Raw genomic sequence first — 13,400 nt, 5'->3', positions numbered from 1 at the left:
GTTATTCCATTTTTGAATGGATTTTTTGTGTGTGTTATATACAAATCAGTTCATTCTTCGGATCCTTCCAAAATTTGGAACAATACACATCATATGATGGAAATCAAATACCAGCCACCATAAACCCAAAAAAAAAAGCATCACGAACACTCAGTGCGATGCAAAGAACATAATTTATATTATCTGATGGTAACTGTAGTACTTTACAAGTGAAAAGTACATCCGTAATATTGTTTGCATACAGCCATACATACACGACTAAACAAGTCTCTATAATATCCGTATGTAGTTTCCTAACTAATGTGAATTTATCTACTAGATTCAGTGCTCTCCAGTTCACTTCTTCTGCAGATTTTGTTTGCTCTCCATGATGTGCCGCTTGAAAAATCTTCGTGGATCGAGTAATACCTGCAGAGGAACAACACTACACAACCAAAAAAACAGTTGGTAAAATATGACAGCAATTTAATGTGCGTATAATCTCTGAGAAATACCTTGTGAAGCTGCAAAAAAATTCCAATAGTTACCGTGTGATTGACCACATATACACATGAATTAGATGAGTTCAGCGAACTTGACCTTGTTCGTCGACAAATAAACCATGTCCCAGATCGAGAAAGTTTAGCACATTTAGATAATTCAAAGAAGTCTCCATGCACCTGATTCCCCCGTTGTGAATAGGACCTCCAAGGTTTGGCTTGCTTATTATCTTCAGTGCGAAAACTGCAACGATATCCATTACCTGTATTCAGATACTAGGATCAAAAACTTAATTCTCTAATGTGTAGCACACGAAGAAAGGTTTCTGGAGAGGCGGAATAGATACCTAATTGCAGAGATGACCAAATGAGGAGTCGGCGTCAAGGAACACTTGATCGATCTCAGACGGGAAGAACAGCTTATAAAGTACAATAGCGATGAACAGTAAATCTAGTACTAGTACAACGGCGAGGGAACTGACCAGATTCAACATTGACCCAACAGTTGTATGGATCCTCTTAACCATACTTCATCGCATGGGTATCGGGACTCGGGAGAGAAAAAGAATTAGCGATCTCGAGAAGCCGAGGCGGAGACGCACCACGATCGGATCTGGTGGCGGCGGCCCTAGGCTTTACTCGTGCCAAAGGATATGGTAAACGTGGGCTATTTGGTACTTCGGTTTTACTAGTGCGCATGTGTAAACCTAGAAGTTTAAGACGTATGGTGTTGCGTCTCAACAAACGTCTCAACACACGACTTGACTACAAACGTAGGGACGAATATAAAAGCGTCGAATGGGTAGCGTCTTTATATGACTCTTTTGTTGTAGTGCCACCATATATTCGGACACCTCGTCTGAATCATGGGTGGATCGGCTCCTTGAGCCGATTCACAGGATAACCTGAGAGCCGATCGAGGCTCGTATTTAACGTTTACGTGTGTGCCCTGCAGGAAACTAAGCGAGGCATCATCCACACCTTCCTGACCAGGTATAGGTCAGGTGGCACGCCCTTGTGATAAACATCGGTGCGTGCGACCAGGAGGCTTTGCGGGCCGTCGCTCAGAGGGACTAGGGCCAGCCGCAGCCCTAGTTGTTCCCGGCTCTACGGTGTTGCCCGTCTCTACCCGCCGGTGGGTTTCTGACGTCAACAGCACCAAAGACATCTTCGAGAAGCTGCGCCACGGGAGATTTCCCAACCCTTTCCCCAATACTGTTAGAGGAGATGAAGTCTTTCACAGGCTTGCAGGGAATTTTTTCCGAGGCGCAGCTTCCGAAGATGCCGTAGGGCGTGTGCACCAACGACATCTTCGAGAAGCTTCGCCACGGGAGATTTCCCAACCCTTTCCTCCATCCATGGGGATGAAACTCTCCCTGCATGCTTGTTGATCTGCTTGTTGATCTGCCTGCCAAGGCGTATCGGTGTTCCTTTTATAGGCAAGGCGTCGCTTCTACTTTGTCTTGTTCCTTCGACAGGGCGTCGTGCGTTACATGCTTTATCTCATCGAGCAGTGTGTCCATCCACGCGTCCTTATCCTGCTGACAGCTTTAGTCCCGGTTTCACCCACCAGCCGGACTAAAGGTTACCGATATGTCCTTATCCTGCCGACAGTTTTGTTAGATGACACAGAACCACCTTTAGTCCCGGTTGTACCCGCCAACCGGGACTAATGGTTGCTCGCACGTCAACCACCCCCTAGATAAGGCCCTTCTAGATAAGACTCCCCCAGATAAGGCCCTCCTAGATAAGCCTCCTATCTTTTGTCCCGGTTTGAGCCCCCACCCGGGATGAAAGTTTCCCACGCCACTGCGTTCCCGCATATTTTCTTTCCACGCTCTCCACCACTTCCCGCCTCCGTCTTCCCGCCATTTTTTCACTATATATATGTAGGCTTGGCCTCCATTTACATATCACATATAGACTCATATCTGCAAACCTCATCACTCTCTCCCATGGCTTCGTTCGTATCTCTAACACCCCGGGAGGCAGAGGTGCTTTGCGCCTCGAACTACCCCTGCCCGACCGGCTGGTTGCTGAGCGTCGGAGGCGTACCGGTCCCTCCTATCCCTCTAGGTGTGGCGCGCGAGATGGCCATCACGAACCACTACTACTTTGAGCTCACGCCAGAGCAGCGGAGGAATCCCGACTACAGCCCGACTTGGGACAACTTCTTCATCAATCGGCGTGAGAGTGTGCTTGCCAAGTACGAGGAGGACGGCCCGCCTCGTTCGAACTTCAACGAGGCCGGCCGTCGGCTGTGGTGGCGCGGCCGAACTCTCCAAAGCGTCATGGCCTACCGAGGCCCCCGCCTGCACTACCCTCAGTCCCAGCCCACGTGTGCTCACCCGACGAGGTTCGACAACCGCAACCCCAATGCTAGCGACGATGACGTTGGCGACTACGATGACTACAGTGGCGACGTTTATAGGGCTAGGCAGGACTATGACTGAATGAGTCCAACATTCGAATCTGGCCATGTATCTTAAGTTTCAGTTGAGCTCTGTACTTTAATTCCAGTTCAGTCGTAATAAAATTTCTCACAACGACTTTATTGAAAACAACCCACAACGACTTTATTGAAATTACAATTAAAATAGATAAACGACTAATCTAGTCTCTACTCGTCGTCGGAGGTTGTCTCCGTCCAAATGTCGTCCCACTGAGGGTCGTTTTCGGCCCAAGTTGTATTCAGGCTGTCGAGCTCGAACTCGGCGACGGCCTGACAGTGGCGCCTATTGGACCTGCGTTGTGCCCTAAGGTCAGCGAAGAACGCGTCAGTGTAGTCGACGTCGTTGAGGAACTGCGCCCTCCACTGGTGCATCAACTGCTCATCGTGGTCGGCGATGGCGATCCAGTGCTGCACATGCCGGTGCCGGCGACGGTCCTCTTCGTCGACGAGGCACGGCGCTGGTGCCAGGAACTCCGCCTCCTCTAGCGATTCAACATCCGGGAAGTTCATGTCGCGCCGTGACTATCGAAATCGCCACGCCGCCGCGTCGTAAGCGCGCGCCGCTAGCTCCGGCGTGTTTTACGTGCCGAGGGTGAGGAGGAAGCCACCGGCGCGTATCTCGGCGTAGAACCTACCGCTCGGACGCGCTCGGACGCCACGGAAACCGGACGACCCGTGACGGCGTGGCGGCATCCCGGAGATGAATGAGCGGAGGCGGCGTCGATGTGTGGTTGCGCGCGCACGCGGCGCTTTATATAACGCACGCGGGGCATGGCACGTGTAAGCCGCGACTACACGTCGCACGCCGGCGGCGGCGGGGCGAGGCACGTGGAAGCGGCGGCGACACGTGGCACGGCGGGGCGAGGCACGTCGAGGGGTGAAACATACACGACTATCAACGTTTGATATGATACCAGGTGCAAATAGGTATATGGATGTCATATTCATGTTCATTAGCTTTTTCTGATCAATTTTCATATATAAAACATGTGTATTTGAGTTACCATTCAAAAGTTATTAAAGTTATATAAAACATTTGTATTTTCATATATGGTATATGGGAAAAGGGCTGATCCATGTCCAACGGCTCCAGGCCGTTGGATTCAAACGGCCGGAGCCGTTGGATGCAGTTCCCACAGATCCACCCCAACCCCCTTTTGTTGCGGGTGGTGGCTCGACCCGCGACAAAAGACCCCCCCTTTTTGTCGCGGGTGGTAGCACGACCCGCGGCAAAAGGGGGTGGCGTATAAAAGCGCTGCGCGTCGCGGGATGGGACATGACCCGCGACACCTGGAGGATGAACCCTAGCCGACGACGCCGACAGGCTACCCAAATAGGCCGCCGCCGATGCCGCCGCACAGCTCCTCTGCCGCCGCCGCGCGCCTCCGCGGGAGTCCTCTGCGCGCCGCCACCGCCGCCGCACGCCTCCTCGGGAGCCCTCTGCGCGCCGCCCTCCTCGCCGTGACCTCATCGGAGCCCTCTGCCGCGCCACCGTCTGCCACGCCGGACGTCACCGCCCTCGATCTGCTGCGCCGCCACGCCGCCGCCCTCTGCCGCGCTGCCACCCTCTTCCACGCCGGAGGCCGCCAACGTACCCTCTACCGCGCCCATCTGCGAGGTAGCCGCCGCCGGCGCCCCCGGCCATCTTTTTTTAAAAACTTTTTTTGTAAAATTATTAGTTAGTTAATTAAGTTACCTAGTTTAAATTTAGTACATGTAGTTAGTTAGTTTAAATTTTGTATTAGTTTTTTGTAATTTTTTTGTGTATTAGTTTAATTTTTTATTAGTAATTAGCTAGTTTAAATTAAGTATTAGTTAGTTAGTTTAAATTTTGTATTAGTTTAAATTTTATAATTAGCTAGTTTAAATTTAGTGTTAGTTAGTTAGTTTAAATTTTGTAGTTAGTTAGTTTAAATTTTGTAGTTAGTTAGTTTAAATTTTGTATTAGTTTAAATTTTGTATTAGTTTAAGATTGAATTTTCGATTCCGATAAGATAGATACCCGATGTCGACCCCCTCCCCCCCTCGCAAAAACCCGTCGCCGACACCCTCTCCCTCTCGCAAACTACCGACACTCTCTCCCTCTCACAAACACCTGTCGCCGACACCCTCTCCCTCTCGCAAACAACCGACGCCGACATCCTCTCCCTCTAGCAAAGACGTGAGCATTGTCGAGATCCTCTACCTGACGCGCCCTCTTCTCCCTGCTCCACGCCGCCTTCCCCTCCTTCAGCCTACCCCATCCGTGGTTAGGGTTAGGGTTTGTTTAGTGTTTGATTAGGGTTAGGGTTGGTTAGGGTTAGAACATGTACTTATCGATTTAATTTTTTGTAGAAATAATGGATCCATTCGAATTCCATCGATATTTGAAACAGGAAGACCTAGTCGAGGACATAATCCGCGATGGTCCAGAAGCCGACGGAGAAGACCGCGACTCCGGTGATGGTCCAGGTTTGCGGACTATCTTGACAAGTGTGGTCCAGTCAGGATACATGCCATCAGCAAGATAGTATGGCTTGTCATATGCATTTCCTTTGATCTCGTGGTTCACCACATGAGCGGTGCCTTTTAGAAGCCGATCAAATATCGTAGAGTGGTGGAGCACATTAATGTCATTGTGAGAGCCAGCCATGCCAAAGAAAGAGTGCCAAATCCATAAATCATGCGATGCCGCTACCTCAAGAATGATAGTGCATCCATCGCCATGGTCGATGCATTGACCCTACATGCAAATGGACAATTCTTCCACTCCCAATGCATGCAATATATGCTACCGATCATCCTCGGGAACCCTCTGAAAGAACATTTCATGATCTCTAGGGTTTTGCGTGTTTTTTAACAACACCGGTGACAATCTAACTGTGTGCTAAGTGTGTGACAGATAAAGAAAAGGTACCACGATTGATAATCTCGACCCCCTCAAAAAGGAGAAATGAGTGCTGGAGAGTTCTTCCAGTGGCCGGCACTGCCGGTGGATGAGGGCCGGCACTGCCGGCGGATGCACCCCGGCACTGCGGTGGTTGCACCCCGGCACTGCCGGCTACTCTGTCGACCAAGTTGTGACCTATTTTCAAGGCCCGACACTGCCGCCATCTCAGGGCCGACACTGCCGCTGAAGTCATCCCAACGGGCAAATTTGGTGGAGGGGTATATAAGGAACCTTTCCCCTACCTTGGAAAGATGCTCAAACCCTCAAGACTTGTTCCACCATTGCTGAGCCACCAAGAACACCAAAATAGTCAAATCTCCTTCATCAACCACCCAAATCTCTTGAGCTTTGGAGAATCAAAGGAGAAGACACCGATCTACATCTTCACCAAAGCGATTTGCATTTCCCCCTCATTTTGTTGAGGGGCCCCTTGCTAGTGTTCCTCTTTTGGTAACCCTAGTTGTTTGTGGTTGATTTGTTCTTGTTGTTGTTGTATTGTTACAGATATTGGGAGCCTCCAATTCGGTTGTGGATGTGTGCCCCTAGAACCTTGTAATGACCCGGTTTTCGCCTTGAGGGAATCCCTTAGTGGAAGTGGGCTAGGAGTTTGTGGCGTTGCTCACAGGAGACCTGAGTGAAGCCTTCGTGGCGTTGGTCTGGATTTCGTAGCGACCACACTACTCCAAACGTAGACGTACTTCCCGTCAAAAGGAAGGAACTACGGGAATCATCTGTGTGTCTCTGCATGCTCCACTCCAGGTTACCTCTATCCTTATTATCTTCCCTATATATTATCTATCTATATATTGCTTAGTAGTTGACCTTGTCATATAGGTAAATTCACATAGTTGCATATCTAGAAAATTTACCTTTGTGTCAAGCCTAAATTGAAAAAAAACTAAAAAATGGTTAGCACCTATTCACTCCCCCTCTAGGTGCGGCATACGATCCTTTCACCCTCTTGCCTCGTTGAGATAAAAGCCATGTTGTGTCCTCAACTGTTGGCTCTCAACTAAAGTTTGCCGAACACCGCAATCACGGCTCAGCAAAACCTGTACATGGATTCAAGGCATGTTCTCTCACTCATTCGCGGGTGCTCGACAAAGATATCACTAGACACTCCGTACGAAAGCATGAAAATAGTTGCGGAACACTTCTGGTAAGAGATGAAGCCTAGCTTACCAGTGGCATCGGGCCTGCATCGAAAGTAGGGCTCATAGTCTCTGACACCCCGTAAAATTACCAAGAACAAGTCTTTTGACATCCAATAGCAGCGCCGGAACACATGACTTCCTTGTAGACCGTATCAGTGAGGTGGAAGTAGTCTGCATAGAGCTGGTTGTGGCCACCCACTCGGTTGCTCTTCACGTTGGCCGAGCGGCCCCTCATCGAGCACGGTACACTGGCATCTGCCTAGCATTGTGCTCGTGGATGAGGGACATCGCGACAACCATGAGCTCCGATGTCTCGTCGGACTCCTCGTTGGACGAGGTGTCCATGACTTCCCTGCGAAGCATCTCGAGCGAATGCTTACGGTCCATCTCTAGGGCAACAATAATGAATAAATGACCAACATAGTTGGGGCAAATGGCCGTAATTGGCCCAACATGTCTTCGGTATCGTACCACACAATTGACCGAACATGTCCTTTGCATCGAGGCCGGTGAAGGCTTCGAGCAGATGTGCGGCTAACATGGACGTGAGCGATGCGGGCAAGGGATCTCCCTACCTCTGTACCGAGCATGGACTCCAACGAGTTGTGGTCCGAACAAAGCTTGGCTACTGCAGCGAGGGGGTAGCGGGTGGCGACATCGCCTTGAGTTTGCAAAGAAGGGGAGGGGCACCATTTCGGTTTGCTAGATTTCACTGTCCCTAGCGGGCGGAGCCGGATAGGTCATGCAAGCTGACCGCATAGTGTATGTGCCGACTTGGGCCGCAAATGCGTCTTGGTAGACAACCCAGTCAGTTTGTGCCGGGCCGTTGGGCTGAGGTAGACCCAAATTTTGGCCATGTGAACGCAAACAGTCACTTTACATCTATTTGTATCGGGGCTGCTGAAGATGCCCTAGCAACACACTTTTAAAGATAAAATGAGTCTACAAGACAATTAATATAGTCACATATGATGTTATTTCTATATTATTATGGACTATGAAGGTAGTAACATAGATTAGTGTAATATGCATTATTATTTCCGGAAACCACAAGTGCAACTCGAGATCATGTAGCTCATTTTTTGAAAAATTCAAAAATAATATTTAATTTTTTAAAAAATATGAAAATAAATCTGGATGTTGACAATGTTGTGCCCTACCAAGATGAAAATTTTCAACTCAACACACCTTATAATCAAGGCTGTGAAAAAAGAAAATCTGAGATCTACATTATTGAACACTCAAAGTTTCAAAACATCAAAATTTATCAGATTTCTTTATTATTGCACAACCTTAAATATACACCGTTCCTAATTTTTAGCTAGCTGAAAACACAATTCGCTTCAAGTCATATCTCTCATCGTTCATTTGTGGAGACAGCGCGAATCTTGATGTCTTTCTACGTGTGTTACGCTCAGCGTACAACGTCAATAGCACCGTCCCGCCGGTTTTTTTTAGTTCGGTTTTTTCAGTTAGCTCTGGTTTTTTCCGGTCTTTTCAACTGTTTTGAATTTCGGGGTTCGTGTTATCTTTGTCCATAGAGCACGTTTTCTGTGCTCTGTCGTTTCATTTGTTGGGGAGAAGAGGATAGGGGCGGAGCGGAGCGGAGCGGAGCGAGTCCGCGGCGGCGAGCGGCTGCGGCGGCCAGCGGCTGCGGCGGCGAGCGGGAGGGCTGCCGGAAGGTGCGGGCGGCGGTGGGGCGGGAGGGGGTGCCGGAGATCTGCTCCATGGCTGGTCGTCGACACGGACGAGGTGGGTTGCTCCATGGCGATGCTTCCATGGAGCGACCAGTGATTCGACGAGGTCGTAAGAGGTTTCGTCGGCAGCAGGATGGGTTCGTCGTTTATCCCCTCCCCTCTGTAGTTTTTCTCATCTAGTGTCGCTTGGTTGCTCGATTTTGGATCTGGTGTGGTAACGCTATGCCAGGATTTTGGTGGCCGATATCATGGGTGCTTTGTGATTGTGTCTACTGTATTGTCTAGCTAGGTAGTTCGTTTACAACACACAGCATGTGTTTCCTCTGTTTGTATACCATTGATTTTGTTTGTTGCTCGTCTGGATCTGGTGGTGGAAGCAATGTTAGCATGGTGGTTTTGTGCAGGTGTGTTTGTATCTGGTTCCTCATGCTTTAACTATGTAGAGAAGAGTAGCTAGCTGATATGTAGCTACTTGTATTATCTTTTCTGACTGTGTTGCATGGATATATACAAGCATTTTTTTGTATCTGGCTCCTTTAGTGTATGTAGTTCTGGTTTTGCTCATATGACTGCAGCTCCTTATTTTTTGTTTTGTTTTCATATTTGTTTTGGTATTATATAGATCCCATTGGTTTAGGGTTTTAGTAATGTACTTGTGCTTGGAGCAACAGGTGTATATCTACAAGTAGTGGAGCTTGAAAAGATGAGCTTAGTGGAGCTCTGGGTCAAAATGACGCAGTCATTCAATTAGGACATAATACTAGTTCATGGTGAGCAGCCCACGACATATATGATATATGTGGTACCTGTTTCTTTGCCTGGGCCGGAAGCTAAACGCTTGTTGGGGCTCCACTAGAGTGAGTAGTAGAACGGTGCATAGTGAAGTTTTAGCGGTTAAGTTGGGCCTCATGTTTCCTACGTGGAAGTAGGGAATGGGAGCTGCGCCGAACAATAGTCCCACATCGCTAGCCGAACAACTGAATGACCTGCTTAAAAGGAGCCGTGTCCGCGGAGAGTTCATTTTTGTCAGTTCATTTTGTCTGATACCTACATTTTTTGTCTGATACCAATACTTTTTGATTGATTAGTCAGATTAGTTAGGATTATGGCAGTGTGTATAATATTTTTCCTTTTTTTATCATTGCATGATAAAGTCCTGCCCTGATTTTTATTAATATATGAAATGGTCCCATTTTCTGATGGGTGTTATTTTTTCTGAATATATGTTTTAATATATATTTTCTCAATGTATCTTTCTCATTTATTCATGTAGGCATCGAGCTTATGTTCATTGGCGCGATGAATCTGATTGTGGGTCTTCAGATTTTGATTGCCACAATGAATTCAGTTCATCAAGTGATGATACAGAAGTTGTTACTCTTTCTTTATTTTTCAATTATTCTTCCTTTCTGTCACTGCTTTTTATTCTATTGGTTTTTTTGAATTCTATCTTATATTCAAGGTTGTATTCCCTTTGTATTCTATAGGTTTTTGTCCACCCAAGGAGGAAGAGAATTTTAGATGATGCACTTTTTGAGTTTTTCAGCAAGGAGGTACTGGGGTTTCAGTTTTATGCATCTTATTTGTTGTTTATATTCCTCTTTTTGCATTGCAGAAAATCCTTTATATCTTCTCTTTTCTTGTTATGTTCTTTTCAATTTATTTTTATTCTACCTTTTTTATTATTGTGACAGGCTATTAAATCTCTTAAAAGAGATTTCTCAAAGTTCTGTAGGTCTTCCAATGTATGGAAAGAGGTGTGTTTATTCATGTGCATCTGTGTGTCTTTTCTCAGACTCTCTTTTACATTCTTTTGGTGCCTTCTTTATAATATTTGTATCCTTTGTTTTATTTTTCTAATGTGTTTTCCAGAATAAAAGAGTAAAGAAATCTGGGATTGACAAGTCATCCTTCACTGTTTATTCAACCAAGTATTTTTTCGAAGTGTTGCGCCGCCTTTCTGATGCTCAGAAGTCTGTTATTGAGAAGTTTGGTTTCCATTGTTTACTTGTTTTTGGCAAGACTGGCATTCCATCACCTTTTATCCGGTGGCTCTCTTCATGTGTCGATGCTCTCTCTTCGCAAATCATTGTTGATGACAAGATATTAAATGTTTCAAAAGATTCTTTTCATTTTGTTCTTGGTTTGCCAAGTTCTGGAGCTGAGTTGGTAGATGACAGTGATGGTGGATTGGACTTCATTTTGTCTTTATTCAATTTATCAGATGCCCCGCACATTACGTTCTTTGGTGACAGGCTAAGATCTAGCGAACCGCTATCTGATCAAGAGATTTTTGTTTGTTTCATGCAAATTGCTATTTCTTGCTTCCTTTGCCCATCTGCCGTTGATTGTTTAGACACCAGATACATAAGGCAGCTGGGTGATTGTGAACAAGCAAGGAATTTTGATGTTTGTCATGTAGTTTACAAGCATCTTATTCATGGAATTACAAAAACTTTGAAGTTTGCAAAATCAAATGGGAGAAAACCTAAGGCATTTGAGTTCTGTTCGTATGGACTTGCAGTAAGCACTCTCTCTTAAAATATGTGTTCCCTTTTATTTTAAAATCATTTTATTTTATTTTTTAATATGTTGACTTTCGTTCTTTTTGTTATTTTCTTTTTGTTTTTTCAAGGTGTATTATCTAGATGCCCTTGATTTTGGTGTTCACATTGCTGGCAGTGGAGTTCCAAGAGCTGTTTCGTGGCGGGGCGACATGATAATTGAATTCTCTGAATTGGATCGTAGAAGTCGTACATTGTTTGGTAGGCGGCGGCTGAGACAAGATCTTCCAACATGCTACTTAAACGTATAATGTCTTGTCCTTCTCATTTTTATTTTTAGTCTTTTGATGTTTGTTGCTTTTTTCACGTTTTGGTTAATTATGATTTCATTGATTTTTTCAGAAACCAAACGTGAGTAACACAAACACAGTGCATTGTGGTACCCACTTTGATGCAATGTCAGAGGAACAAAAGCAGTCCTTGCATGAAGAGTTTGGCTTTAAATTGTCTGGGAAGGTACTGTCTTCCTTATTGTACTCCTTTCTTTTTGTTATCTTTTTTACTGTTTTGTTTTTCATGTACTGATAAATGCCTTTTCTTATATATCTGTACCAGACTATAGATGGCATCATTGATATTGCTCAGTCTCTGAACTCTTCTCAGTTGGGCAACAACAACTTGTTGCAGAGAGTAGCTCATAGTGTTCTTCTTTTTTTGTCAAACTCACGTCCTTGGTACATTAGCAGCAATACCGTTCCGACAGGTATTTGGGTACTGTTTCCACGTCTTTTTTATGTGCTTTATGTTTTAATATAGCATTTCTTCCTATTTTTTGTGTGTGTAGATACACCTGTTGCCTTTGTATCCAATGCTTTTGCTAAAAATCAGAACATGACAGGTAGTAGCTCATTCATTTTTGTATCCTTGCCCTCCTTTTTTATTCTTTCTTTGCGAGTTGCTCTGACATGGTTTTTTTGTGAATCTTTGTTTTATTTAAAAAACAGCCCCAGTCATGCAGCCTCTAGTTAAGTTCAAGTCTAGATTGGCCCTTCACTTGCCTGAAAACGGTTCACCTGGATTCTGTCAAACTGACCTTATATCTCCTATTGGTCGTATTAGTTTGTCGCCTTCTTGTGTTGGCAAGGTTAGTTGCAAATAATTGGTTAACTGTTATCCCACCTCAGTTTGGTTATCTTCCATTTGATCCTTGTTTTTTCTTCACTGTTCTGATTTTGTGGCTATTGTCACCTTTTTTTGAAATTGCATCTTGTTCATAAAGGAAGGAACCAATGTAGCAGAGGTACCTATTGGTGATAATGTCTTACCAGAAACTTTGAAAGGAAGCAAGAAAGCTCCAATCACTATTGGTGACACAACTCCAAAGGCTACTTTGGTATTCTACCTTTTTTCCTTTGCATGTTTATATTTTATTTTTCACCCTGTTTTTCATTTTCTTTTCATGTAGTCTTCATTTTCTAAAGTAGTTTCTATTTTTAATTTATTTTTGTAGATTGAGGACTCTCCCGAAGTTACTATCACTAAATCATTCTCCTTCAAAGAGCATCAAAAGAAACTTGCTGTGGATGTTGATTCAGTTTACGATAGCAAAGTACATCAGAAATCTAGCACTTTTTGTAAATCAAAAGAAATGCCAGGAGCAACATTTAAAGCTCAGCCAGAAGTCATTGAGTTAGAGAATGTTGATAGTATCATTAAGGAACAGAAAAGTGCAGTCAATCGTCTAATTATCCTGCAGCCTAAGAACACCCTTGTTTTTCCTTTAGCACACAATCCACGCTTTCCTGTATCAGATGATGACATTATGCATTTCAGTGCAATTGTTGAATTGGCATACACCAACAAGATTCAGAAGTACGTCCTGTTTAATTGTTATTTTCTAGTTCATTACTTATTCTTTTTTTCATTATTATTTTCTTTATAGTATACTTTTTTTTTAAATTATCGTGTGTTGTTTTCATTATAGGAACTATGCTCTTGTGTATCATGGTGTTCATTGCAGCTATGTTTCTCTTGGTCAAACTCTTATGCCTGATGGTCACATAGATAACTTCATAATCCCTTGCTTCTGCCGTAAACTATTTGAAGATAATCATCCTTCAAAGTCTGGAAGGCATTACTTCTTTTCATACATTGGTGTATGTATAACTATGTACCATTTTCAATT

The 13,400-nt window shown here is 44.9% G+C and overlaps 1 protein-coding gene and 1 long non-coding RNA gene across 2 annotated transcripts; both read left to right on the top strand.

Annotated features, from left to right (window-relative positions):
• Positions 1-8,792: 8,792 nt before the first annotated feature.
• LOC124672002 lies at positions 8,793-10,978 on the top strand. The gene is made up of 6 exons (XM_047208311.1): positions 8,793-8,848; positions 9,985-10,081; positions 10,199-10,264; positions 10,406-10,468; positions 10,584-10,880; positions 10,967-10,978. The coding sequence occupies exons 1-6, from the start codon at positions 8,793-8,795 to the stop codon at positions 10,976-10,978; spliced, it is 591 nt and encodes a 196-aa protein (XP_047064267.1).
• Positions 10,979-11,878: 900 nt separating this feature from the next.
• LOC124676822 lies at positions 11,879-12,295 on the top strand. The gene is made up of 3 exons (XR_006993807.1): positions 11,879-11,978; positions 12,060-12,113; positions 12,220-12,295. It is a non-coding gene; the product is annotated as an uncharacterized LOC124676822 (long non-coding RNA).
• Positions 12,296-13,400: the final 1,105 nt, after the last annotated feature.

Source organism: Lolium rigidum, chromosome 7 (genome assembly GCF_022539505.1).
Source record: "Lolium rigidum isolate FL_2022 chromosome 7, APGP_CSIRO_Lrig_0.1, whole genome shotgun sequence".
In the NCBI taxonomy this organism is placed as follows: Eukaryota; Viridiplantae; Streptophyta; class Magnoliopsida; order Poales; family Poaceae; genus Lolium; species Lolium rigidum.
The sequence above is the reverse complement of the archived record's forward strand: the minus strand, read 5'-3'. Positions and strand labels throughout refer to the sequence as shown.

What these genes read in the sequence shown, in the direction of transcription:
- LOC124672002 (XM_047208311.1), top strand. Translation starts at nt 8,793, where the DNA reads ATGGAGCGACCAGTGATTCGACGAGGTCGTAAGAGGTTTCGTCGGCAG. An exon ending in CATCAAGTGATGATACAGAA is followed by an intron (nt 10,082 to 10,198) that starts GTTGTTACTCTT and finishes TGTATTCTATAG; the next exon opens with GTTTTTGTCCACCCAAGGAG. An exon ending in TTGAGTTTTTCAGCAAGGAG is followed by an intron (nt 10,265 to 10,405) that starts GTACTGGGGTTT and finishes TTATTGTGACAG; the next exon opens with GCTATTAAATCTCTTAAAAG.